Here is a 26,770-nt window from a genome sequence, read left to right as displayed (position 1 = left end):
CTTACCTACTCGGATAATCCCATGGATCGAACATAAAAGTACATATACAGCAGGTCTGGCATAACAACCCTGTAGTCCACAACAATTTGGCCACATTGAAGATCCACTTGCTTTCTCTAGAATTAAGTATATAATTCAAGCCATGACTTCGATTACGCAATGATTTCAAAATGTAAGAAAAAGGAACTTCTTCATCATGATGGAGCAAATTTGTATTTGTTCATCAACAGATTCGAACAGTATTATGTTTCTGAAATTAGATGTCACATAGAGCAGCTTCAGAGGAAAAGAATTTCAACTTTGAGCGCAAATACACATATATAATACCCCTATTAGAGGCCCAAAAGAATACATCTCAGACTGGAGGTACATCAACCGTACAAAATGTTATCAGGTAAGGAGTTAAAGCCCTACAATGTACAAGAGTCTAGAACTGAGCGTGTCTACAACATCAGGACCAACTTAACCTCAATTCATTTCCATCTTAATCTGAGGGGCCTGAGCAAAATTATACTCCACCACCTTTTTTGGAACGTCCGTTGGTACTATACAGCCACCATTGTAACCATCTATAAGCAACTTACCTATTTTTGACCTCCACTCCGAGGTGTCCTCACTTTTCCTGTCATGAACAACTCTGTCACAGTAGTTTAGCATGGATCCAAGTCCAGAATTTGGTATCCAACCATATTCCATCAAGACCCTTGCTTCACCTTCAGTCAGGTCCTCTCCAACCTATTAAGTTGAAAACCAAGATCAGTAAGCAGATACATTGCTGAATCAAAGATATTACGAAAACATCAGGTCTTTCCAACTATAGCTAAATGCCAGAGTAAAGAAGGCAATGTTATTATGGAGAAGACAAATGCTTGTAAATTCAACCTAACAGGGTAGACTAAAAGATTGTTTGATCTTCTCAGCAAACAAGTTAGTACAAAGAGCATATACTTGCCATATTTGTTTGAGAGCATATAATATTAATCATTAGCTTGCATGAAAAATCAAACATCAGCAACTCAAACTTGACAGGTAATTGTTATTATGAAGGCAAACAGAGAGACAATAAGAAAGCACAAATATTCAGAGAAAATAATCACTGAACAAATACAACTAAAGCTCATTCAGATTTCTATTTACTTTCAAAATCTTCAATTTAGAACAATCTAGCATTACTGTTTTGAAACATCTGGATGATTGCACCAATCAATTAAAGGCTATATTGCCAATATCTCAAGTTTTCCATCATCTGAAGCTGTGCTCAAATAGGATATATGATGGGGGTAAGCTTGATCTGAATACTAGTAATAATTTGGAAAATAAAAAAGAATAGCAACTAACAAGAAATAGTGACACAGTCCAATCTGTGTTTCTATAGGAACTTGTGTTAAACCCGTGGGCTTACGAATATTTTCAAGCAGATACGGACCAACCAGTTCAACTAATATCAACAATTGTGCTGCTTTTACACCTCATAATAATGCATCAAAACTGACGAAAACAAATTGTCTCAATAAAACATAATTAGTCAGTCAGGCAATGCAATTTTTTTCCTTTCTGTTTCTCCCTCCTTTAAGGCACAGGTGATTGACAAGGACCAATAAACTCCACCAGAGTTTAAAGACTTCTGACATGCACACTAATTACAGACATATCAAAAGAGTAAATAATATAATTCAATCACTTAGAAGTTATGCAAGAATGTTTACCACTAATGCTTTGTTCTCGATCAGTGCAACCCTGCTACAGCTAGTTAGCTTCATAGCAGTCACCAATCGCTTGATCTGCCAATCTATAGGTAAGGAATCCATCAACTCAAAGAAGTATGTTGCGTAACCATACTCAGGGCGTTCAAGCACTATCCTGTATGTTATGTAGAAGATCTCAATTACTTCATAGAAGCCCACTAAAATAACACGAGAAAGCCCTAAAACAGAGGCACTATCCTGTATGATTACCTCTATCCTGTATGTTATTCAACAAACAACATACCTATTGTGTCTCTCAAATACAAATATGAATGCTTGAAGGTCTCGGCACCACCCCCATTCAACAGGCCACTTTCTGAATTGTAAATATCGTGCCTAAAGGAAAAAGTATAACGAGAAAAAAAGGTTCATCTGTTAGTGGGAACAATGCATTTTACTCAGATTGGGATGGATGTGAATTGAAATGAGTAGCAAGTATAATGATAAAAAGACTTGAGATACAAAATAAAAGGAAACACTATACCTGCTCCACAAGTGAAAAGAGACAAGCCAAACAATAGGTAGCTTTGTCACCCTTGGCACACCGCAATGGAGCAAGCTTTAACAATGAACTCCGTTGAGAAAATAGCTATCCCACATTGTTTTTATTGGAAAAATGGAAACGAAGGGAAGAAAATTCACATATCAGAGATTAAAATTGGTGAATGTGCCAGAGTATCGCATGAAATTAATTGAAAAATTAACCAGGCAACTGTTGAAAAATCCTGATCTGCAGACATCCTCAATTGCAGCATTATTTCATATCATCATAACCACAGGAGGTGTGACAATGACAGCTGAAGGGCTAACAGCCCAAAAGTACGAAAATATGAGATGAAGTCGACATCTAACTGTAACAATTAAGCTGCTACAGATAATACCGTAATGTCATGTCTAGACACAAGCCATAAAGGTACCACATAGTGGAAAGAGGAAATAGTTAAGCTACAGATTGATCCCACCCAATAAACAAGAAAACATCCCAAAAAAAAATTCTTCCCAACAGAAAATTTTATTTTAGAAAATCAGGATATCTTTATTTCATCCATCCTGTAAAGATATCTTTATTTTAGGGGGGAGGGCGGAACAAATCTTCAAATTAGACCCAGAATCTTCACTCTTCAGTAATCCACCATATGTTTCCAGCTCCCATTTCTTTACGGAGCTAGAACACGTGAATTCTATATTGTCCTTAAGGGCAGGCTACTGAACAACATAAACAGGTAACATGTACAACTGTGGTGGAGACGACAAATTTTAGACACAAAATAATTTTAACACCTAGATGTCAGTTTCAAGGCATGAGAAACAATTAAAAATACACCAGCATAGAGTAGTTGAGGCTAACTAGTGATGTTGGAGACAGTTGGGGATGGGAGTACTTCATTAGTTCTTTTGATGAAAAGGGTACCATGTTTCTCTGTTACTAGTCCTAAAGACCTGCACTCCACAAATTATCCTAATAACCCCAACTCTTATAACTCAGCAGGGTAAGATAGCACCTAGGCATGATGATCACCTAGTATGGCAGGACATGTATTATGACTGCCCACAGTGAGCACCAACTCCAAAAAAAAAAGGGCCTGACAACTAACTCATCCTTGAGTCAGACGATATACGTATTACCTGGGCATTTAGCATAAAATTGACTAACAAGACATCTTCTTGAATTGATGCTGGGTGGAAAATAAGTAAAACAAATTCACTTTGTTAAAGGCAATTGCGAAAGGCATATAATGCATATCCACCAAGCTATTTAGTTGGTGATAATACCTATCAACAGTAATAAATTTCATCCAAGGGCAAAGGACAAAAGAATAAAATAAAAATAAATCTATGTACTTTAGTTCTTTGATCCTTTTGATGATCATTTGAAGAACAGCCACCATTTGGCAAATTCTGTGTGTCTCTGTAAAAGAACAACAGGATTCTCAAGAAAATACAAAGAAAATTTTCAAAAAAGTGGGAATTCCAGCTAAAGATTGGCTTATTTCAGACGATTTTATATCCTCCGGCATATGGGTGAAAAGGGATGGACATCATAGATTTCTCTAATGTTGTCAAGGAAGAACCCACAAACCTTTGAAATAATAGCTTCGAGTTCTGAAAAGTTGTCTTCAGTGGACAAATCATCAAGGGCCTCGTCACTTTCCTTTTCCCCATAAAGTTTAATTTCATTAACTGATACACCCTTCTGAATCAATACCTGCCCGCATAACAAACCAAATGAACCCAAATCAAGGTGGGAACACCAAATAAAACACAAACTACACCTGCAGAAGCCCAGGAGCATCCTCCTCCAATGCTGTTTCAACAGAATCCCTACAAGTTGTAGCAGAGCAGATTAACAAAGCTCAAAGAACTATTTCCACCCAAAAAGCAGGGGGGAAAAAACAAATATAAACCACACCAAAGCTTTGAAAAAGAAAGTTCATTGAAATATAAATGGTCAAACATATTACGTGGCTGATTTTCTCCTTTTCCTAGGACGGTTAATCTTCAGTGGCTTGGCAGATTCCTGTGCTATGGGATGACAATCTAATCCAGCAGGAACCATCTTGCTCAACCATTCCATTCCAACGACATCTGAATGAGGCACTTGTGCTGACAGCAATTTCATCCTCTCTCGCAGCAACAAATGATCAAGCTCATCATCATTGGAATCAGCAGAAAGATCAGGTTCACTTTTAACCAGATCCACGTTATCCAAAGGCAAATGGCCTGAAGGAAAACTTTTTTGGCTTGCCTCGTCATTATCCAAGGGTTCTACCTTGACGTTGACAACATTTGCTACAGCTGAATTATGCATGGAACTTTTACTGGACAAAAGATTTTGTCTACTGTTTGCACCAGACATAGAGAACTTGTTCTCCGAAAAGCATGTCATAGCATGTGCTTGAGTTGCTACACCTGAATTGTGCATGATACTTTTACTGGACAAAAGATTCTGTCTACCGTTTGCACCAGATGTAGAGAACTCTTTCTCCAAAGAACATGTCTTAACCTGTTCTTGAATTGTCGTCATTTTTCCTGATTTAATTGATTTATTACCCTGCCAGTTACACAAGAACTGTGAATTTCTATGATCTGCATTAGGTAATGCCATAATGACACCTTTTGATGAACCAGAGATAGAAGTTGTTTGCATCTTGCGATTGGAGTTTTCACCAAATGGTGACTCCTTATCAACATAATCAGTCTCTTCTTTATCAATTCCAGCACCTTGCTTGTTTAAATCATCCAAAGCTGGCATAGACGATAGGGCAGTATTACCCTGTTTACCAACCAGAAACCAACAACAGTAATGAGAAGCAGAAGTAGACAAGCATGGAAACAAATTCCCACTAAGTACAAATCAAAATACTAAAAAGAACATATAACAGAGAGCTGCATACAGCTCAAAACAATCTCTTAAATCAGACACTGGAAACAATTTATAAAGAAAGAAAAAAGATTTAGCAAAACATCATGGTAAAACCATGCAAGCTCCCATTCCCCATCCCCCAAGAGCAGGAAAAAAGCCACTCAAGAGAACAACAAAGAACAAAAAACAAAATAAGCAAATACCAAATCAAACAACTCGAGAATATCTTCACTACAATCCAAATTAGAATTCAAACAAGTTGACAAAAATCTTTATGTTCAACTTGGAATTCTTCCAACTACAGACCAATAAGCATCAAAATCAACTGTATCAGAAACTATTTAAAGTATATATTCAGGTAAACATCCTAACACTTTGAATAACCTGTGCAGTATTCTTCATTTGGTCAATTGAACTTGTAACCAATGGATAAGTATTTACTCAACCACCAAGCCACAAGTCAGTGTGGGACATACTTGATCGATTGTATACATTAAACAAAGGAGATATGGGCCTATTGTGAGCAATAACAGGCTATTCTTTAAATCACAGGGTCTGCAGGGTAAATGAGATCAACTGAAACACCATCAAACCACCAAATGAAGAATTGCAGTGCATAAAGACAACAATAAAAAGGAGAGGGATTTCAACACCCATGTTTGACTCTATTTACTAATCAACCCACCAATCCATTAGTCAGCTTCAATAGAGCAACGCATTTCTTTGCATTCGAACTTTGTTGACTTTAACTTTGCAGAAAAACTAACAGATGAATTAAGACAGAGCAGTCAAAACTTAAACCCAGGGGGTTTTTTTCCATTGAATGCCCTTTGCTCCCTGAATGGGCATGCACAAAGGAGAAGAGCAAAATCATAAGACTGGAAAAGAAAACCTTTCTATGTAAAGCTTCAAATTTTATACTAAAGAAAAACGTAATTGTACCAACTTCATGAATAAGGCTCAAAAAAATCATCCAATCTCAACTTGGAAGCAAGAGGTTACGCCCCACAAGTACCACAGCACTCGACCTGCTGAAATCGAACCAGCAACCAAGAGGAATTGTCCTCTGCTCTGCCTTTGAGCTTAGGTCGAACAAGACAATTCCTCCATGCCGATTGACTGTATGAGATGCGACTACTAGAAAGAAAGCAACTATGAAGACTTCAACTATGCCATTCCAGAAAAAACTATGCAGTTACATATTCAGTTAGAAAAAATTCCGCTTTTCCCACAAATTCAACACAATCCTCACTTCTTGCAAATACAAGATGGCACATTGCCTAAAAAGGCAAAAAGAATACACATGGAACATCAAAATCTTTCTGAAAACAAAAGTCTAAAAGGAGATATTAGTCTAAACTTGATTCCAAATAACAAACAAAAAAAAACTATACTTCCGGAGAGCTGAACCCAATATTAGGAAAGTAACAATTGCACTTTTATCTGCATTTCAAAACACTCCCCAGCTAGAACATTAAATTGATTTAACCTTTTGAGCACTGTAAAATGGAATCCAGAAGAATCCAGATCCTAAATTTTTCCGCAAGCTTCATTACATTATGAAGCATGATAGCCTAGATAAAGTAACAAGGCTAAATCTGTTAAAGCTTGATTGAATTTGTTTAGTTGCAAACTAAACCCCTCACACTAAATAAGCAGAGAAGTACAGCAAATCAACAAGGGAGGAAAGGACAGATAAGTTACCTCTAAAGGAGTCTTGGTCAACCCCAACATTTGGCTGCAACTGAAAAAGAAAAGGTCAAACTTTAGTTGTTTCTAGCCTTACCGTGTGAAATTTTCATAAGAATGAACTAAATATGTTTGTATTCTTCCTGTCTGGAACTCAGACTACTAGCACCTGCTTTTCAACATTCATAAAAATGCACATAATGAGATCACAATAACATGCTTAAATGCATTATAAGTCAAATTAAGACAAAATGACACCTTAGCACAAGCCTTCTCTGACGTTCCTTGAGTACAACATGATCAAGTTCATCAAAAAAGTCAACAGGGTTATCATTCTTAATCTCTAGCAAATCACCACCATTTGCACAATTTGAAGGGTTTTTAAATGGACTTGATGGACTGTGGCCAGAACACTGGACATTGATGGAAACATCACGTGATGACAGCAGCGATTGCTGACAGGAACTACTTTCCATGCCACTAAGTACCTCTGCTGGAACCATCTCAACACAGACTTTATTTGCTTCAATAACTTGATCACTGCAACCCCCCTGATCACCTAAGCATTTGTGTAGAAAGAAATCAAGTCTAACAGCGCATAAAAGACTTCTTAAATAGCACTACCAAAGAGCAAAACCCTCCATTTGGAAGCAAATTCATGAGGGGACCCAATAATCAGGTCTGGAGATAGAGAAAAGTAAGAAAAGTTCAGATTTTTCTGACTACCAAGTTCAAGTTCCAGTTATATGTCACCAAGTACGGCGTAAGAACTTTTACCAATGTGATTTTGTTCATATGACCAACTCCCAACCTTTCCTTCCCGAGCAAGGCTAGCAGAAGAGAAACTCTGTAAGACAAAATTTATACCAATTGAAAAGTGAAATTGACCAACATGTATAGATACAAATGACATAAAAAAAATTCAGACAGAAAAGCTAACTTTTTGAAGCAAACTACATGACAATCATATACCAAATTCCATTGTACAGCAAATGGAATGAATCTTGACCATACTGTGGGCGTTTTTTACTAGAAAAATTTTCTGCACATTTATGCATAAGAATTAACAAGAACACGGAAGCAGAATCACTTAAGTAATCAGAACTCTCCAACCAACAAAATTAGGAGCACCAAAATCCCAACCGAAATAGCAGTATTTGGACCTAAATCAAACAAGACTCATTTGCTAGAAAATCAAAATACGGAATGCGTCTAATGACAGAGGAGCCAATCACCTTTAATCTAAAGGAAAGGTTATCTAAAGAATGACAAGTGCACTTGGAATACGACTTATTAAGTATTTAATTCGTAGCTGGAAGTGTATTGCCAATCTTGGTTCTAGTCTAAAACAGCAGTGTCCTCCATTCCATAAAGCAACATACAACAATTACCAGCAGAACAATCATGTCCAAAATCCCAAAACATTCATAGCATCATAGGACTATAGAAAAATCTCTAATAAAATCATAAAAGTAGAAGTTTGTACCATCAAACTAAGGATAGAATTCCTATCCTCTCAGTCAAACTAAATTCCTGAGAAATAAAAGCCAAATGATTATCACCTCAGAGCCACACTGCCCATTGTCATCCTCCTCCTTCACAAAAGCATCATTATCGACCCTGCATTTCGACCACAAAGAAGAAAAGAAAGGAACAAAAAAAAACGTTTTTTCAAGCTCTAAAATATTGAAACCAAAAACAAAAACCAATAATCCAGAAACATAACCAAGAGGCTTACGCGGGTAAATTCGAGGTCCCGTCATCTTCCGAATCGAAATCCGGGAATAAATCGGAAAAACTACTGCGAGCCAACAGAATTTTCAACCGCTGCTTCAACGGCAACCGGTCGTGCTCTTCGGACCACAAACCGGAATCCCGAACCTGACTCGTACGCAATTCACCCATATTTTCTAAGGGATAGCTCTCAAAATCAATACTTTATTCATTTACCCTCCAAGGCCACGACTTCTGCATCAAATTAAACAGAAAAGTTGATGAATTTCATCAAACTAGGGTTCTTAGTAAATGTACATATTCAATCTTAGGTCATCCAAGAGGATAAATGAGTAGTACCATTGGCTTTCCCAAGAGTACCTACGGCAATTTTCTTGTGTTTGATTATGAAATGTTTGCGCGCCATTGGAGAAGGGAAGGACAGAGGTCTCTTTCCCTACTAGTTACTGTTCCTTTCAATTGGGAGGTGGAGCCATGGCAGTTTCGAGCTGATTATAAGAGTCCCATGGCTATTATCTTTTCCTTTACCCTTTTCTTTTTTATCCAATTGTAGCCGACGGTCTATACCAATTTATAGGCCCTGTTCTATTCTCTCTCACTCTCACTCTCTCTCCCTTTTTTTTTCTTTTTTTGATATTTAATGGAATTTACTTGCATTAGATAGAGTAGAATAATAATGAGTGAGCCAATTTTTTCTGTCTTCTCTACTTATGTAATAGTAGCATAGGTTTTATTGCTTTATTAATCATTTTTCATAATTTTGTTGGGGAGTTTGTGTGGAGTTCACTAAAAAAATTTAAAAAAATACGATGTTGTTAAGTGATAGGCATAAATATGAAATTTCATAAAAATTATAATTATATGGACTATCTTTTAGTTTGTATCGATCGTATAGATTATCTGTGATTTAATGTAGAACTATCCGTTTGTAAACCAGCTCATGTTAAGTTATAACTGTTAAACGAATCGAGCTATTCGATAGGTCGGTTTGTTTCAATTCGTTCGTGTTTGTGAAAGATTCGTTCAAAACCTTAAACGAGCAGAATTCGAATGAATTTTTTTGTTCGATTAATAATCGAGCAAATACGAGCATGTTCGCGAATTTTGACGAACGTTCGCGAACATGAACATAATTGTCATTTGACAAATTTTAGGGTTAATTTTATGGCTGGACTTTTATATTTGGAGGGCAAATTTCTTTGTTTTATTTGTTGTTTTTATGTTTATGTTAGTTGTATAGTTAATGAATAATAGAATTTAGTCACTTAGTGCTTTAATTGTTTTTTATGATGATTAATGATTTGTATGGAATTAGGTTTAAAATAATCTGGATTCGAGTTTTTCGAGCATTTCACGAATGACTCATTATATTAAACGAGTTGAACACGAATTCGAACATGAATTTTGCTTAATGAGTTGAACACAAACGCATGTTTGGAGTTCGAAAGTTAATAAACGAGCACGAATCTTGTTCGAATCGTTTAATGAACAGAACTCAAACATGAGATACTCGATTCGATTCGACTGATTTACAACTACTATGTTAAGTATTCACCAAGTCATAACAAAGCTATGCTAATGCGAACAAGTTGGTTGGAGGATAACCATCAAATTTAAGGGCTTTAATGTTCTCTTTTTTAAAAAAAAAATGACTAGAAAATCTCCTCACAATCGGCTTACGCTACACCAATCCTTGTCAAGTAAATTCGGTTAGTTTGAGCATGTGCACAAAGCTTGCAACGTACATTGTTAGTACTTGTTAGCGTTTTTTGTGTTCTAAAGTTGGAAAAAGTTACAGACGACATTTTGTGGATAAGCATTTGAGTGGCAAATTGGTTTAGACAACATGATAAGAATGATATATGGTTGAAAGATGAACTAAATAATTTCATGTTCAAATCGGGTTCGGATTGGTAAGAGTTTTTTCGAACTTTATTTGTCAATAAAATAAGTCAAATTTAAACAACATTCTATATTTAATAATTTTCAAATTCGATAAAAAGTTTGTTCAAATTCGAGTCGGCAAATAAAAAATAAAAATTGAACAAAATTTCAATTTAGTTAAAATAATCCATCAAATTTGAACACTATAATAATTGAATTGGCTATGCTCGTTTACACCCATAGAATGATGTATTATGTATAAAATGCATAATCAAGACAACCCCTCAAGATTGTTTTGTTAAACATGTATTCTGTTATAACTTTTTGGACTAACTCTACTTTGAACTCCAGAACTTGTATCTCATTCTCGCATTGTACCTTAAATATTAATTTGAGACACTTTACATAGATTTATCCCATTTGAATCTAATTTATAATAAAATTATCAAAATAGATGACTGTGCACAAAACATGTATTTTGCGTGATTGATAGGAATCGCGAGATAATGGTAAATACACAATCACCTAATAGAATGATTGAGCCGTACTTGTGCACATGGTCCTCTATTCAGCTAGTTTTTGTGCACATGATTGAGCCGTACTTGTGAATTGTTATTAATTGGACTTAAGAGGACAAGTACAAAAAACCAGGATACAAAGTGTATAAGATTGAAACTTAGGGTGTAAAATGAAAATATGATGCAAGTTCAAAGGTGTAAAGTGAAACTAGTCCAAATTTTTAATGGCAATTCGTGACAAATAAAATGAAATGAAATTAAAGGAGCAACATTCCAGAACAATGCAGTCTTAGATCATGCCATTGGAAGTAAAAAGAAACTACCAATTTTCCCCATAGCCATGGGAAGCAAAATGGTTTTTGAAAATTTAGGGGGCAAAGTGGACTTACACCTAACTACAGTGGGGTTTAGTGTAATTTTGCCTCAACATGATCAATTGCAATTAAATATTCACCAAGTATTCCGAATTACATGTCAACTAATTTTCTTTTTATTTTGATTCCCGAATCTGGCCACAATTACGTTTAGCACCCAATAAAATGATACATGTCCGGGATCGAGCTCCGAATTAATGGGCTCCCAAGCCTGAACAACAGGCCCAAACATAACTCTGTCCTCTCTCCGTCACATCATATTTGGAAGTTACCATAAAAGGACAAACAAATTTGTCGTTTTGACTTGACCCTTTCAGCTTTAGCATAATAATAACGAAGAACAAGACACCATATGTAACTTTGCAAACAAAAAAATAAAAATAAAAATCAGCGGGTCAAAATTTACTCTTATCTAAATTTCAATCATAAAGTTCATGACTAGTTAAATATGCGGGACAAGAAAAATCGACTAATGTCATCGTTAGAATAGGGGTTTTTGGATCCTATGTTACACTTTTTGGTGTTGCATCCATATTCTATCATATTTTAATGTGATAGTTGTCATTTTATCTAAATTTGATAGCTCATGGAGAATTTATTTCAAAACATGGGATAACATAATTGTAACAACGAAAAGGCATTTAAAAAAAAATCACTTTGAAGCGTAAATGAGGCTCCTAATTGATCATAAAAATATAGCAAAACGAGTACTTGCGATTTTCTTTTATATTTCTCAACAAGTTGCTACTCCATCACAAACAAAATTTTTACAAAACCAAATAGATACTAGTTGAATATAACATACTTAGTAATGGGAATGGAGTAGGTACGATTAACATTAAGGAAAATGACCTGTTTCATCATTTATATTTCACAAAAATATTCTTTTCGTCCCTCACTTTTAAAATAAAGCAAATTCGTTCCTGACATTTAAAAATTAAAGCTATTACATCCATGAACCTAATTTTCAATCTGAATCAAACCATTCAACAACCTAGTAATAAATTTCGGAAATAGAATTGATAAATCACTCGGTCAATTTCATCATATTCACATGACATTTAGTAAACCAAAAAAATAAAAATTATAACATAAAAAGTCATTCTTTGTCTTGGAATAGTAGAGTTTTTTTTTGGATAAATCTTTTCATACATCGTTAGTATATCCGCTTGCGAATCTAGATGTGTATCATAAATATAAAATTTGGTGTTTAAATTTAAATTGAAATGATATGGCGGTACATAAAACCGTCAGTGTATACAATGATAATCTAGGAAAGATTAATCTTTCTTTTTTATGTTATAATTTTTTATTTTTTATTTTTGGGTTCATTAAATTTTACATGAATATCAAGTTGAGTTAACCAAGTGATCTGCCAATTACACCCCCAAAATTTGTAATCAGGTTGATTGGTAGTTTGATTCAGATTGAAATTTGAGTTCAGGAATGTAAGAACTTCAGTTTTTAAATGTCAAGAACGAAATTGCTTCGTTTTTAAAGTGAGGGATGAAAAGAATATTTTTGTGAAATGTGAAGGATGAAACCGATCATTTTCCCTTAACATTAAGTACAATTGATATAATCGTTATACTTTTTTTTTTAGTGAATCAGTGTGATTTTATTATATTTTATAATTTAGTATACGCTCATGTGATTTTTGTTGTTCATTATAAAATATAATAAAATTATGTAAATGCAAATCAAATCATTAGAAAAAGCAAAACAACCATACCAATTATATCTATTATTAACCGTATCTCTCCCAAACCCCTTAGATACTACGATACAATATGGCAAATAGTAGTGTAAAATAAAGGGATTACAACTTATTCAAGAAATGTTTTACATTGTTTAAGAACGGGCGCGGCGCAGCGACAATATATATAGCTTCTGAATTACTCCCTATCGGCTAACTGTGCGACCTTAATTGGATTGGTATTGGCAGAGTCTGCAATTCTGCATCGTGCACAGCTCTCAAGTCTCAAGCTCCAAATCCAATAGCCTCTCAGGCCTCAGCAGAACTTTTTACCGAAGCAGTCAAAGTAAAACACTAAAACGGACTTGACGCTGGATGCAGATTCAAGAATGTGACGCTCATCAAAAAAACAAAGCATATGACCGTTGAAACCAGCTGTAAGGTGTTTACCTCTTTGGAAGACAACAACCTCAGCCTCAGCAATCACTGGCCTTTCTTTGTACTTTCGGTCCCACTCTCTCAGTTAAATCTATGCCCAGTTGTCCACATCTACATGCACGAATAAACACACAAAAAACAAACCCCCCCCCCCCCCCCCCCCCCCACCCCCAAATAGAAAGTAGAAACCTGAAGCCTGAAATGGGAGGATTCATAAACTCGCAACGGCTACCAACAAAAGTTCCTTTGCTTTGCTTTGGTTCGTTCGTTTCAAGAATCAAGACAAGACTACTCCCCAATCCCCCATAGTCCCATACTGCACACTTCACAGCCTTCACCGTAGACTGTGACTGACTTGGTTAAAAATACCAGTAAAGCTAAAAGGGGGTCATTTCCCAATGAATTAGATAAAATTTATTTTATTGTTTAATTGTAATACCAAGGGCTGTTCCAATGGTAGCCAGTAGTGTTTAGTAGTGGAAAAAGTACATGTTTTAACCTGGAGAATCCCAAATATAAGCTCCCTTTATATTTGTATAAACATGTTTATGAGAAAAATTTTTGAAACGTTTTCTAAGCTCCTACTATTTTTATAAATACATTTATCAGAAAAAAGCTCACTGTAAAGTTTTTCTTGAAAGTACGTCCGAAATAATCTGAATTTTCACAAGCAAAAAACTTTGAGACCATCCTAACGTAGTAATTTTTTTTTCTCCTTTTTTCGAAGCAATAGTAAGTTAGACTAATAATAATAAGGTATAAATGTATGTAAAATATCTAATTACTTGTCGGGCTACTTTATTCTTCGTAGTATCTGTAATACAGAATATGGTACATATTCACTTGGCAGAAAAGAGAAGGGATCGCCCCCCGGGGCTAGAGCGGGTGGTTGTAGCTCAGTTGGGCGAGAGCCTCCGCACACGTTCGAATTCCGGGTAACCATTGGTGGGATGATGCTGGGCAGACTCTCTCTCCATCCGCAGTGAGATTAGTTAGGGTCGTACGGTATTACCAGCCATGGGCCTAGATACTCACAAAAAAAAAAAAAAAAAAGAAGGGATCGTGTCAAAGAGGATGAATCATTAGCCGTTAGATCAATCTGACAAGAATTTAACGTGATTGATGCAGAATGAGAATCCATTTGCTCTTCTCTCTCTTTCTTTCTTCTTATATACCCATTTACTTCAGCATTGTCCCACTCTTTCTTTTTCTTGATCTTTGTCTCATTTCACAAAAACCAACGTATCCTCCTTCCTCATCATCTCCCCTGTTCTCCTTCTTCAACCTTCTGGAGTTTTGCTGCACCTTCTCAAGTGGGATTTGAATAAAGCTGCTATGGCACTGCTGTTTCTTCTGCTTTTGGTTGTAGTATCAGCTGCTTCTGCTGATGAAGGTAAGGCCTTCATCATACCCGTCTGCCCTTGCTTCTCCTCAATGTATGCAGTGCAGTACTTTGCTTGCTATTAAGTTCTTCTCTTGCTTGTCAAGTTGTCACTTTTAGCTTTCTTATTAAGTGGTTCGTGCAGATCTTTAAGATCCCAAATTCCTCTACTGAATGCTCATTCGACCTGTGAACAACGATGCATGAATAAATAATACTATCATTGTCATGTGATTTAGTTGTCTATGCTAGCTACTTAATTAATGAATAAAACCATGTTCCTGACATGGTGGGTGGGGCTGCATTCTTCTTAAAGTAAAGTTTATCACTCTCTTCAATTTGTCTTTGTCCCTCGGAAGCTTAGTTAGTTGGGTCTTAGTAGGAGAAAATAAATGGGAGGCTGGTGGGACTACATATCCCTCTTGGAGTTTATCTTCAATGGTCCATATTTAAAGAGCTGTCATTCATTGCTTTTTCATTTCCTCCTTTTAAAATGGCAAAAAAATGCTATTTTTGCCGGACATCTTATCATTGAAGCTTTGATAGTTTCACAGAGTACTGCTACTCACATAACATATTACACACCCTAATGACTCATCCAAATAAATAGAATGGATGCTAATGTTGAAAGTTCCAATGCTGTTATCTGATTGAATTATAGCATCAAATTAAGATTCTAATCTTGACATTCCCTCTCTATGCTCTGCTATACATTTGGTGTTGAGTCAGTTGAATATGTGGCTTCAGTTTCTGCAATCGCCTCAGCTGGTACAGATTTTCATGTGATACGAAATTTGGTGGTACTTTTGCACTAGAGTTGGCTCACTAACCTGACCAAGTAAAGCAACTTAATTTCTCTCAAGTTAGTTAAAGTGGGGAAAACTGAACAGTAGATTCCAGTGGCATCATTTTGAGTAGTTACTTGCATCTTCATATGGTACTAATAGATGCCAGCAAGTGTGAGAGAAACAGGTTTATATTGACAGAAGAAGTCTCGAAATTTTGTTCTTACGACATTTATCTCTGCAATGTAGAAGCCTTTATTGGTGTGAATATTGGGACAGACCTCTCGGACATGCCAGACCCAACTCAAGTAGTAGCCCTACTTAAAAAGCAGCAAATCCGATATGTTAGGCTATACAATGCAGATCGTGGAATGCTTCTTGCGCTTGCCAATACAGGAATTAAAGTTGCTGTCTCCGTTCCAAATGAGCAACTCCTAGCAATAGGCCAGTCCAATTCAACTGCAGCTAATTGGGTCTCACAAAATGTTGTGTCACACTACCCAGCTACCAATATTACTACAGTTTGTGTTGGCTCAGAAGTTTTTACCTCTCTTCCCAATGCAGCACCTATACTTGTCAATGCCCTCAGGTTCATTCAGTCAGCTCTCGTAGCATCAAATCTTGACAGGCAAATCAAAGTTTCAACACCTCTTCCTTCTTCCATTATCCTCGATCCATTTCCCCCGTCTCAAGCCTTCTTTAATCACTCTTTGAACAGAGTTCTAGTCCCCATGCTTAGTTTCTTGCAATCCACGGGATCATATTTCATGCTAAATGTATATCCTTACTACGATTATATGCAGTCTAATGGTGTCATTCCATTGGATTATGCGCTCTTCAAGCCCCTTCCTGCAAACAGAGAAGTTGTTGATGCCAACACACTCCTTCACTACACCAATGTCTTTGATGCGATGGTTGATGCTGCTTTCTTTGCAATGGCATCACTTAACTTCACCAACATTCCTGTTCTAGTGACTGAGTCAGGTTGGCCATCGAAAGGCGACTCCCATGAGCCAGATGCCACAATAGAAAATGCCAACACCTACAACAGCAATCTAATAAGACATGTCCTGAATAAAACTGGAACTCCTAAACACCCTGGAATTGCTGTTAGTGCTTACATTTATGAGCTTTACAATGAAGACACAAGACCCGGACCACTGTCAGAAAAGAATTGGGGACTATTCGATGGTAATGGCGTGCCCATATATATTTTGCGCTTGACTGGATCGGGATCTGTATTGGCTAATGATACCACAAACCAGACGTACTGTGCTGCAAAAGATGGTGCAGACTCCAAAATGCTGCAGGCTGCTCTTGATTGGGCGTGTGGACCTGGCAAGGTGGATTGTTCTCCACTTTTGCAGGGACAACCATGCTATGAACCTGACACTGTTTCTGCACATGCAACTTATGCATTTGATGCTTATTACCAGAAAAATGGGCAGGCTCCTCTGGCTTGTGATTTCAATGGAGTAGCTGCAATCACCACTACAAATCCAAGTAATGAACACGCCACGTGTTCAATTATTCTCTTCTACATCAAGCTTAATCACACATGGCTTGGGATGTGATTTGCACGACTAATCATACTATCATCCTTTTGTTTTTTTGCAGGTCATGGTTCATGCCTATTTCTGGGAAGGTAATTTCATTCTCTAAGTTGAGCTCATTAACTGCTATAGAGTGGTTTTACGTAGTTCTGCCATTCGCACATTCTTTAGATCATAAATGATGCGAAGTCTCTACTTTTTCTGTTTTGCAGTAGTGACAAAAATGCGACGTTTCTGAACAGCACAGCGCCAGCTATGAGTTCCAAGAGCTCAGGTTCTCCTGCCCAGCAATGCAATCCTGTTTCGGCAGCATACTTCATGATAGTGGTGGTTTCAATTGCCAGTGCACTTCTGTTGTAGTATGCTAAATGCATTCGACTATGATCACTTTGAGATGGCAGAGTTCCCGTATCAGGTTTTTGCTGCTGTACTCGCGATTGCTGTGACAGTTTTGATCTAAATTGTGTATTTTGTTGGGTAAAAAATTGTACAGCCTTCAACATTACAAGAAGGTGAATGGGAAAGGATATATAATATGACGATGGCCTTTGGCAGGGGAAATTTTTTGTACAATATGAGGCAACGGGGTGAAAAATCTCAGTTGAAAAAGGACATCTCAGTTATTCTTGGTGTTTCTAGGCAATAGGAAATTTAGGATGTGTAATGAAATTGGTTCCATTGGCCATAGCTCCCAAGTTCAGAATAAACTGAAAATATCATTATTCTTGTTCTATTCATTCTGGTCGTATCCATTCTTGTTATATTTGGTTTTTTCAATATTGATTTTTGTCAGGTTTTCCTGTCAACTTATAGGCTTAGAGGTAGCCATGGTTCCATTTTGAACCAACAGTAACCGGATTGAACCAAAAACCGGTTTTGAACTGCATCAGAATTCAAGTGGTAACTGTAGTCTGTAGGAAAAGGTTCCGGCTCTTGTTCTCTTAAAAAAAAAAAAAAAAGAACCAAAATTGGAACTGTCGGTTCCAATTCTGGTTATAATCGTCTCAAACAAAAAAAATATTAGTAACATTTCACAATGTGATGTGTTTTTCATAAAATTTATGTCACTTTTTCCTTTATTTGTTGGATAATAATAAATCAAATCTTATTTTTTTATATTTATTTTATTTACCTTCTCTTATTATTATTATTATTCTAAATCTATTATTTATTACTTTTGTATCAAATTTGTAATATTAAGTAACTAAGTATGGCTAAAGGATTTCGGAACTGGAACTGGAATTTGCGGTTCTAGAATCGCAATCGTATACTATCCTATAAACTATATGATTTTGATTCTATCGTTCTAAAGAATCGGAACCGATAATTCCAAAACCGTGACCCACAATTTTGAAACCGTGACTATGTATACCTAGACTTGGCAAGCTATGTAATTCCACTTTCAACTCTTTCTACGATCTAAAAGGGTGCTTGTTTCACGTATTGGAATCGGAAATGGAAATAGAATCGTAGACTTTGGTTTTGGAATTAAGCTTTTCATTCCAATATCTAGCTTGGTTCACACATTGGAATTAGCATCATTCCAATTCCTGATGCTTGGTTTGATGAATATTTCGGAATTAAATGCAATTAAATTTCAAATTTACCCCTGATATAACAATTCTTGTAAAACAAAAGAATTGCACATACGACAAATTAACATCTCCATAATTATAACTACAATAGTTATTAACTTTTTTGATAAAACATAAGAAAATCATAAACCATAAAAAAAATTAATACCAGAAAATAAATATAATGACTGTATTAACAAGGAGTAAATTCCCAAAAAAAGGGAATTTTTAAACTAACTTCCCAAAGGGTGGCGATTTTTGAGTCTCTTCTCAAAGGGTGAAAAACGCGTCCAAGGAATACGTTCTTCCAAATAAAAACGCAACTTTCAAATACGTTATTTTAATTTTTATAAATTTGTTTAAATATGAAAAATTGGTTAAATAGCGCATAATATACCGGCTCTTTATGGGAAACTGGCAGGTTTTGTAGTATGTTTTGTACCAGCTCTTTATGGGAAACTGGCAGGTTTTGTAGTATGTTTTGTACCAGCTCTTTATGGGAAACATACCAGCTCTTTATGAAAAAAATTGGTTAAATAGCGCCCAAAGGAAAACTAGTATGTTTTGTATTTAACATAAATTAAATATGTGAAAGTTAAAAAAAAAAAAGAAATTGCCCATAACATACCAGCTCTTTATGGAAAATTGGCAGGTTTTGTATTTAATGCGCTATTTAACCAATTTCGTTGGCCTATGGTGTCGTTCCTCTTCCAAAACATAAACGGCTCATCAGTCAAAATCTCAGAGACCTCAACAATACATACATGATTTAACCCCAGGCAACCTGTAAATTCAAACTATCTGTAGTTTATAAATGAAAGGGATTGCATTCACTTTTCTAAAGGTACTTTGTAGTCAGGAAAATTTGGTAAAATGTAAAACCAGAAGTTTTGGCTCAACCCAGATCATCCATTTCTTTGTTGGCTGAGGATTTTCCACAATCGGCCAAAAGATGTAGGCCAAATTCGAGAAGAACAAGAGTTGTTATGATCGAGTACCTCTTTATCGCTGAAGATATTTGCCCATTCCTATCCCATTTAGATCTACTTTAGATTTTTTTTCAAGAAAATTTAGATAAGAGATGAAGACTATATGATGAAGAAGAAGAAATAGGAAATCTGATGAAGAAGAAGAACAGAAGGTACGGCATGTGATGGAGAGAAAGAGAGGGTAGGTCCGTCACAAATGTTGTCTGAGGAAATAAGTTGAGGGTTTTGTCCAAAACCTCCCAATTTGCTCGGGAATGGGATAAGTGTGATTTTTTAGAAATGATTCCAAAAATTGCATTTCAATAGACTTAACCCAAGTAACAAATAAGGGGTTTATTCCATTCTGTTATTCCCAAACCCTTTAACCAAACAGCCTCTAAATGCATGTAACTTCAAATTTTAATAAACTCCCGCAACTCAAATGAAATTTTGAACAATCCGTCCTCTTAGTAATTTTGTTTTGTTCTTGGTTGATAACAAGTTATATATCCGTAATGCACATTTATGATGAATAGTCCAATACATTTGCTTGAAAATAGACAGACAAGAAATAATAATAATAATAAAGTAAAACAAAAATTTAGTAGGTCAGATATTGATTTCAAGCATATAAGACCCATTGTACCCAAAATAATTTTGATACAAGCAATTCAAATGATATGCCCCCTTTGGATTATATTATGTGCATTTGACATACTGGTGAGCTGTACAATATTTGAATTGGGATAATATCATACCTTTTTTGAGGTTTCTCTTAATATCATTTGACACCTCTAAGGTTTCAAAAATATCACTTAACTCCTTTAGTAATTACAAAAGGACTATATTAACCCTCGCTTGAAACATAATTCACATATCAAATAAAATGGAGCTAAACATAAAAAAAAAAAGAAACAAAAGTCACTTTCTTCTCTTTCCCTTTTCTCCAATATTCTCTCTTACTCATTTTTTGGATGACTATACAATTTTCTATTTATAAATTATAATAAATTGAATTTTGTTATTTTTTACTTCTTATAATTGTGATAGAGTGGAGTATGATTTATTTGCTTATTTTGAGTTATTTTTTATAATGATTAGTACAATTTAAAGGTTTGGGCACAAGTTGATAATAAGTTGGAAAAAATAGAAAGTTCATAAAAAATCGATTTTGAGCATGTAGAGTTAAATTAGTCAACTGTATTTCTTTGCAAATATCTTTTTTATTTTTCAAATATATATTTTTATGAACTATAGCATTATAATGTGGTAATACTATTAGAAATTATTTTTTAAATGATGATTTTCTTGAAAAAAACAAAGTGATCTAGGAGCATTTTTATTTAGCAAGTAGAAGGATAATTTAGGGTTTTAAAAAATTTTGTTACATAAATAACAAAAGTAAGGGAGGTAAGTGATATTTTTAAAACTTTAGGTGATATTAAGAAAAACTTCAGGGGAGGTTTCTGATATTATCCCTATTTGAATAATGACATTTTTATTTCCCCCTGCAACAATCATCTCCAAGTCTCAAGTTTCAAAAATTAAAAGAAAATCATTAATCTAGTAGTAAGTGTTTCATCAAAGGAACTAGTACTACTTTTCTGAGCAAAAGAATTAAAGACTATAGACCAGTCATAGCGGGCTGAAATCTATTTTCGGGCCAGATAGCGCACCAGGCCCATAAAAGAAAAGAACTCTATTGAACTTTGAAACCCTAGTCCTATATAAACTGACCAAAGCTTCTAGCACTTCTGCACTTCACTGCCTCAGCTCAAAATTTTTTTTTTTTTCCTTTCTTCAGTTTCTCCGTCAACAAAAGTTCTCTTCTCTTTCAGATTTTCAAGGGTCCTAGAAAATTAGAGCTTTTATCACATTAATGAAAAAAGCATCCACTATGATTTGCTCTGTTTCAATACAAAAATAACAGAGGAAATACGAAAAGATGCAAAATTAACTCTCTACTTCTCTCGGTACTTATGGACACGCAGATTCCAATTTCCACCCCGTTGATTTTTGCGTTTTCTCGTAGGTTCCACATTTCTTGAATGTGTTTGTTCTATGAATTTAATTATTTCTTGATTTGTGATTTTTTTGATATGCTCAATGATGATTGATTTGCTTTAACCACACCGAAAAAGAGAAGACTATGGGGGCTGGCAAATTTAGCGCTCTTGGATTTCAATTTTAAGAAGGAAGAATCTTTATTTTTTCCTCATTTTTTAAACTAATTTTGTGGGTGCATATTGGTGATGGCTTGATGAGGCTTTGCTCTAGGGTAAAAGTTGAAGGCTTTTTGCTGATATTGCAGTTTTAAGATTAGGGAATGTGAGGAAAGATTCTTCCTTTGGGTTAAATCTTTGAGGGCTTCTTTTTGCCTTCCTCCTCTAGTTATCTCTCATGTGGAAAACTTTGGCCTTTTTCTGAGAGCTATCAAATTTAATCCCTTCATTGGTTTCAGCTCCTCTTGATTCCTTCACCAATTATTTGTGATGCAATGACTATTTTGATCGAATTTTGTGTTCCAAAGCAGCTGAATTGAAAAGGGATATCTCTTCTTTATCTTAATTCTTTGCCTTTTGCTAAGATTAAGTAATGACAAATCATTTATCAAATTCTCAAGAAAAAATAAGCAAGACAAAATATTGTATGATAATCAATTATAGAGGACAAAGAATTAGCGTAAAGTTTTACTGGTTTCCCATTAATCAGATTAGTGAAAGTGAATGAATTTTTGGCATCATTATTTTTTTCTGATGAAAAACTATCATGAGTTAGAAAATTTATGCTTTCTGCATTCCAGTGCAGGATATGTATTTGGAGATCGGACTTAATAATATGCAAGGGTCTGAGACATGCCTTTGATAAGGACTATTCTCATAATGCAATGGTAATCTGTGTGAGAGACATATGCATTTGTTTTTGAAGGAAATGATATATAAAAGAGACAAAAGAGGCCAGATTGATGTGGAGAAGGATGCTAAGTGTGACCATTGCTGGGGAAAGATGGTTGAGAAGAAGGAATTGTTTGCCATCTGGGATCAGGGTGTTATGTACATTGAAGACTGATCATGCCTATCGTAGTTTGAAATCTCCTTCCCTTGTTTCTCTTGATATTCCTGACATATGGGATTCAAATATTGTCTGTTCTGATTTTCACTCTTTCCAAGCTAGTTTCAACAGAAATATGGGTAGAAGAATAGATGGATTGTTGGTTGCTAAGGAAATTAGATTTGGCATAGCAACTGAAGTTAGTAGGATGAAGGCTTCTATTGGTGAAGTACCGGGATTGGCTGTAATACTGGTTGGTCAGAGAAGAGACTCTCAGGTTTATGTTCGTAACAAAATAGCTGCCTGTGAGGAGGTTGGAATTAAGTTTGTACTGACTGAATTGCCTGACAACTGTACAGCAGATGAAATTTTGAATGCATTGACTGGCTTTAATAAGGATTCATCTATTCATGGTATTCTTGTGCAGCTTCCTTTGCCTCGACATTTGGACGAGGGGAGAATTTTGGATGCAATAAGACTTGAGAAGGATGTGGATGGCGTCCACCCTCTGAACATGGGTAATTTAGCTATGCATGGGAGAGAACCCCTGTTCATCCCATGCACACCAAAAGGGTGTGTTGAGTTATTGCTGAGATCTGATGTAGAAATAATGGGAAAGAGAGCTGTGGTGATAGGGAGGAGCAATATTGTTGGGTTACCAGCATCCTTGCTGTTGCAGAGATATCATGCCACAGTGAGTATCGTGCACCCCTTCACCAAGAACCCAGAAAATATAGCCCGTGAAGCTGATATTCTTGTTGCAGCTGCTGGAGTGCCCAATGTAGTCCGTGGAAGTTGGATAAAGCCTGGGGCAATTGTTATTGATGTTGGAACAAATCCAATTGAAGATCCCAGCTGTGAAAATGGTTATCGGCTTATTGGAGACGTTTGCTATGAAGAAGCTGTGAAGGTAGCTTCGGCAGTCACTCCTGTCCCTGGAGGAGTTGGCCCGATGACAGTTGCAATGCTTCTATTCAACACGCTTGAATCTGCTAGACGTGCGCTAAGCTTCATTTAGAATGAGCTGCGCATGAATCCTTGGAAATGTTTGTTATCACATATGGCCTGTTTTGGGAATCTTTGTTCTTGTTGTATTATCTCAGCTTTTAATTTTTTCTTTTCTTTTTTTTGATTAAGCATCTCAGCTTTAAGTTATGATTGAAGTTGTTTAATATGATCAGATTTGATCAGCAAAGGGATTAGCACGAAAGAATAGAAGTACAATCAAATTTATCCTGCTCAAAATTTTGTATGACATATATTACCAGTAAGACTGTAATTGGCTTCTGACATTAATACAATCAAGTTTTGCTCTTGCAGCGTCCTTTGTTCTGCTGCTGTGCTTCCTGAATATTGCTTTCAATTAATAGGCTATATCACTTTTAATAATAGGCAACTGCCTAGTTACATTATGTGACTAAATATGTTGTTTTCGGCCCAGAAGGTCAATGAGAAGGCTGTGGAGCAGGAGCAGGGGCAGGGGCAGGAGCTTTATTCGCAAACAAGGAGTTGAAGAAGCGATCTCCAAGCACTTCATTTGCAGCATCCGTGGGATGGAAAGCATCCCAGAATACATAATCTGCACGGTTTGTGCACACTTTGGAGTTGGGCAAGCAAAGCCCTCCGAGTTTTGTATCCACATTGCAACATGAAGTGTTGGAGACATTAAATCCTAAACAAACCAAAAAAGTGTGGAAAAAAAAATTAAACTCGGAATAATTGGAATAACTTGGGCATAAAGAGCGCTAGGAATTTTGAGGAAGAATTACCATAGGCAGTCGGGTTCTCAATTAAATCCAGAACATGTTGATAGGTATCTGCAAAGGCTATCTGGGCGGATGGAAGTTGCCCATTCAGATCAGTTACCAACTCTTGTGCTTTTGAGTTGAATTCTTGCACCCATTGATTCACTTGCTTCAAGCAGATTCGCTGCTTTGATTTCGCCCTCTGGGATGGAATGCAGCCAAGTGGTGCTAGGCCATTGAAAACCATCTTTCTTGCCCCAAGTTGGTAAAGCCTCTGGTCCAAGAATTACAAGTCTCGCCGCTCGTCAGGAAACATCTGATATGATACTTTTAAGCACGTACAGATACTAGATAGGATGAGTAGAGTTACTCACAGTGAGTTGGTCGCCTAAAGTCGAGACTAAAAGTTCGACAAACTCATCATGCGTGTACTGCTCACCATCTGCTAAGAATGGCTGAAGGAAATTGTTTACATAGTCATTGCTCCCTGGAAAATTGGCAAGAGATGAGGAAAAGCAGGAACTATCACCTCAAATGCAATGACAAAGGAAAAGAATCATATGTTCCTACATCTGAGTCATTGATTCCATCATGAACATAACAACATTTGCTTTTGATACATGGGATGTTAATGACGTATAAGGGCAGATGAAGGTGTGTCAAATTTGACGGGGAATATTTGTGTTTTAGGATATGAAGGTACCGAGTCCAATGAAGTACATGGCCTCATTGCAGAGCTTGTTTGCTGCTTCTGCTCCAATCTTGTCCTTGATTGCTACCTTGGTCTTGTTGAAGCAATTGATTTGATCATCAAAGGTTAATCTCTCAATCTATTGTGTGACCAGTGAATGAATGTCCACAACAAGAAAAGTTAGTTAAGCATAAACATCTCAAGTTATTCTGCAGAAATTTGTTTCAGACATGCTAACGATAAGAACAAAACCAAGGGAATGGAGATTACGAAGTAAAGGCCGGTGTCATTGAGAATTCCAGCTCCACCAGACGCATAGTTTACACCTTTTAGGATTGCATCATCAGTTGGCGATATTGAAAGATATGCCGGAGGTGATGGAATTCCTAGCTTTGCAGCTGCAGTTTTAACCATACAGCAGAAATGATCACATAATGCACAGCTAAAATTGTCTAATAAATTCGATTCTTTACATGATTTATATCAGTTTAAACGTAGAACAACTAATTACATATTATATCACCAATCGTCCTCCCATTTGTGAATCTTCCAGTAGCTTTTCCACCACTGAAATCAATGCCATAGAAAGGGTAATTTGCTTTTGCTAGAGAGAGCTGAAAGAAGTTGTTATTCCCAACATCTGTCAAGGAATCACCAAAAACAAATGTGACCAAGGATGCAGCTGCTGGCACAGCTGCTAAAACTGTGAACATCAACACTATACACACTTGTCCCTGAAACTCCATAATTCACTCTCTGCTTATTGTTCCACTGTTTAGGTATTATCAACTGCTGAGACAATTTATAGCATCTCCGAAGCCTGTACAATGCCTTACAAGTCATGCCCAGTTCTCTAAGTTTGGAGATAGTAGGTGATTAATTTCAATATGGGCAAAAGATCCATATGGTGTAATCTTCAGAGAGTTCTGATCAGAGTGTATGGAAGCTTATATTTGTAAGTTTAGTGGTTGGTACATCCTCCTTCAACGGTTGGCCAACTTACTTTAACATAGTCTGACAGTCAGAATACAGTCAGAATAGCTATTTTAATTAGGTTTTCAAGCCAGTTGAAGGCTTGCTACGGCTTTTCTATTAGGTAAGACTAATTTATTGAATCCATGTAACTAGTATATGCTAATAGCTTCCTGGTTACTTGCTTTTTATTGTAACCATATGGAAGCGTTTCTACTCCCATGTGTAGAAGAAGCACGATGTCCAGAAATATCACACAGGATACTAATTACTAAGCAGGAAAGAAGCTTACTTCTGATGTGAATCTTTAAGGGACTGCTCCAATTTTGAGAGAAAACTACTACATTGTCCTTGACTAGCTTTTCTTGCTTGCCTCCAAGGTAAAAGTGAAAAACAAAAATTCTTTTAAGAGATGAAAAAGATTCGCGTGTGATTTTTCTAGAAGATGCTTTAAAGTTAAAGCGGTTTTAATCTGCTTTTGCTTTTGATAAATTTCTTTAGAGTTGTTTGTATTTAAATACCACTAAACACGGAGGAACATGAATGATCGATCCAGTGTAGATGTTGGGGGATCAAAGCAAAATATTTTAGGAACATCAAGCCATTCA

General features: G+C 36.1%; 4 protein-coding genes across 7 annotated transcripts; 2 read left to right on the top strand and 2 right to left on the bottom strand.

Annotated features, from left to right (window-relative positions):
- Window positions 1-284: 284 nt before the first annotated feature.
- Window positions 285-9,049, bottom strand: LOC113777839. Of its 2 annotated transcripts, none has more exons than XM_027323053.1 (13): window positions 8,872-9,049; window positions 8,537-8,766; window positions 8,361-8,418; window positions 7,576-7,645; window positions 7,057-7,357; window positions 6,814-6,853; window positions 4,208-5,019; window positions 4,019-4,067; window positions 3,826-3,951; window positions 2,230-2,334; window positions 1,990-2,081; window positions 1,707-1,860; window positions 285-735 (listed from the first exon to the last, which is right to left on the bottom strand). In XM_027323053.1, the coding sequence occupies exons 2-13, from the start codon at window positions 8,701-8,703 to the stop codon at window positions 469-471; spliced, it is 2,241 nt and encodes a 746-aa protein (XP_027178854.1). In that variant the 5' UTR covers window positions 8,704-8,766; window positions 8,872-9,049; the 3' UTR covers window positions 285-468. The 2 variants fall into 2 exon arrangements, with proteins under 2 accessions (XP_027178854.1, XP_027178855.1); XM_027323054.1 differs by having other exon boundaries at window positions 8,893-9,049.
- A 5,594-nt stretch (window positions 9,050-14,643) lies between these two features.
- On the top strand, window positions 14,644-17,898 carry LOC113778632 (glucan endo-1,3-beta-glucosidase 2-like). 2 transcript variants are annotated; one of them, XM_027324095.1, is made up of 4 exons: window positions 14,644-14,835; window positions 15,861-17,111; window positions 17,226-17,253; window positions 17,374-17,898. In XM_027324095.1, exons 1-4 carry the CDS (start codon window positions 14,778-14,780, stop codon window positions 17,519-17,521), a joined length of 1,485 nt encoding a protein of 494 aa, XP_027179896.1. In that variant the 5' UTR covers window positions 14,644-14,777; the 3' UTR covers window positions 17,522-17,898. The 2 variants fall into 2 exon arrangements, with proteins under 2 accessions (XP_027179896.1, XP_027179895.1); XM_027324094.1 differs by having other exon boundaries at window positions 14,645-14,835; window positions 15,858-17,111.
- A 3,581-nt stretch (window positions 17,899-21,479) lies between these two features.
- Window positions 21,480-24,079, top strand: LOC113777583 (bifunctional protein FolD 1, mitochondrial). Of its 2 annotated transcripts, none has more exons than XM_027322726.1 (2): window positions 21,480-21,731; window positions 22,512-24,079. In XM_027322726.1, the coding sequence occupies exon 2, from the start codon at window positions 22,669-22,671 to the stop codon at window positions 23,770-23,772; it is 1,104 nt and encodes a 367-aa protein (XP_027178527.1). In that variant the 5' UTR covers window positions 21,480-21,731; window positions 22,512-22,668; the 3' UTR covers window positions 23,773-24,079. The 2 variants fall into 2 exon arrangements, with proteins under 2 accessions (XP_027178527.1, XP_027178526.1); XM_027322725.1 differs by having other exon boundaries at window positions 22,507-24,079.
- A 46-nt stretch (window positions 24,080-24,125) lies between these two features.
- LOC113777584 (GDSL esterase/lipase At5g37690) lies at window positions 24,126-25,936 on the bottom strand. The gene is made up of 6 exons (XM_027322727.1): window positions 25,702-25,936; window positions 25,461-25,588; window positions 25,203-25,329; window positions 24,874-24,986; window positions 24,524-24,773; window positions 24,126-24,426 (listed from the first exon to the last, which is right to left on the bottom strand). The coding sequence occupies exons 1-6, from the start codon at window positions 25,934-25,936 to the stop codon at window positions 24,200-24,202; spliced, it is 1,080 nt and encodes a 359-aa protein (XP_027178528.1). The 3' UTR covers window positions 24,126-24,199.
- Between the last annotated feature and the right edge of the window lie 834 nt (window positions 25,937-26,770).

The sequence above is a fragment of the Coffea eugenioides genome, chromosome 7 (assembly GCF_003713205.1).
Source record: "Coffea eugenioides isolate CCC68of chromosome 7, Ceug_1.0, whole genome shotgun sequence".
In the NCBI taxonomy this organism is placed as follows: Eukaryota; Viridiplantae; Streptophyta; class Magnoliopsida; order Gentianales; family Rubiaceae; genus Coffea; species Coffea eugenioides.
The sequence above is the reverse complement of the archived record's forward strand: the minus strand, read 5'-3'. Positions and strand labels throughout refer to the sequence as shown.

Excerpts from the sequence above, each read along its gene's own strand:
- LOC113778632 (XM_027324094.1), top strand. The coding sequence starts at position 14,778 with ATGGCACTGCTGTTTCTTCTGCTTTTGGTTGTAGTATCAGCTGCTTCT. Across the intron at positions 14,836-15,857 it reads AGCTGCTTCTGCTGATGAAG|AAGCCTTTATTGGTGTGAAT; the intron begins GTAAGGCCTTCA and ends TCTGCAATGTAG. Across the intron at positions 17,254-17,373 it reads TCATGCCTATTTCTGGGAAG|TAGTGACAAAAATGCGACGT; the intron begins GTAATTTCATTC and ends TCTGTTTTGCAG.
- LOC113777839 (XM_027323053.1), bottom strand. The coding sequence starts at position 8,703 with ATGGGTGAATTGCGTACGAGTCAGGTTCGGGATTCCGGTTTGTGGTCC. Across the intron at positions 7,358-7,575 it reads ATATGAACAAAATCACATTG|GTGATCAGGGGGGTTGCAGT; the intron begins GTAAAAGTTCTT and ends ACAAATGCTTAG. Across the intron at positions 1,861-1,989 it reads GTATTTGAGAGACACAATAG|GATAGTGCTTGAACGCCCTG; the intron begins GTATGTTGTTTG and ends CATAACATACAG.
- LOC113777584 (XM_027322727.1), bottom strand. The coding sequence starts at position 25,936 with ATGGAGTTTCAGGGACAAGTGTGTATAGTGTTGATGTTCACAGTTTTA. Across the intron at positions 25,589-25,701 it reads GACGATTGGTGATATAATAT|CTGCAAAGCTAGGAATTCCA; the intron begins GTAATTAGTTGT and ends TTAAAACTGCAG. Across the intron at positions 24,427-24,523 it reads TGAGAACCCGACTGCCTATG|GATTTAATGTCTCCAACACT; the intron begins GTAATTCTTCCT and ends TGGTTTGTTTAG.
- LOC113777583 (XM_027322726.1), top strand. The coding sequence starts at position 22,669 with ATGTGGAGAAGGATGCTAAGTGTGACCATTGCTGGGGAAAGATGGTTG.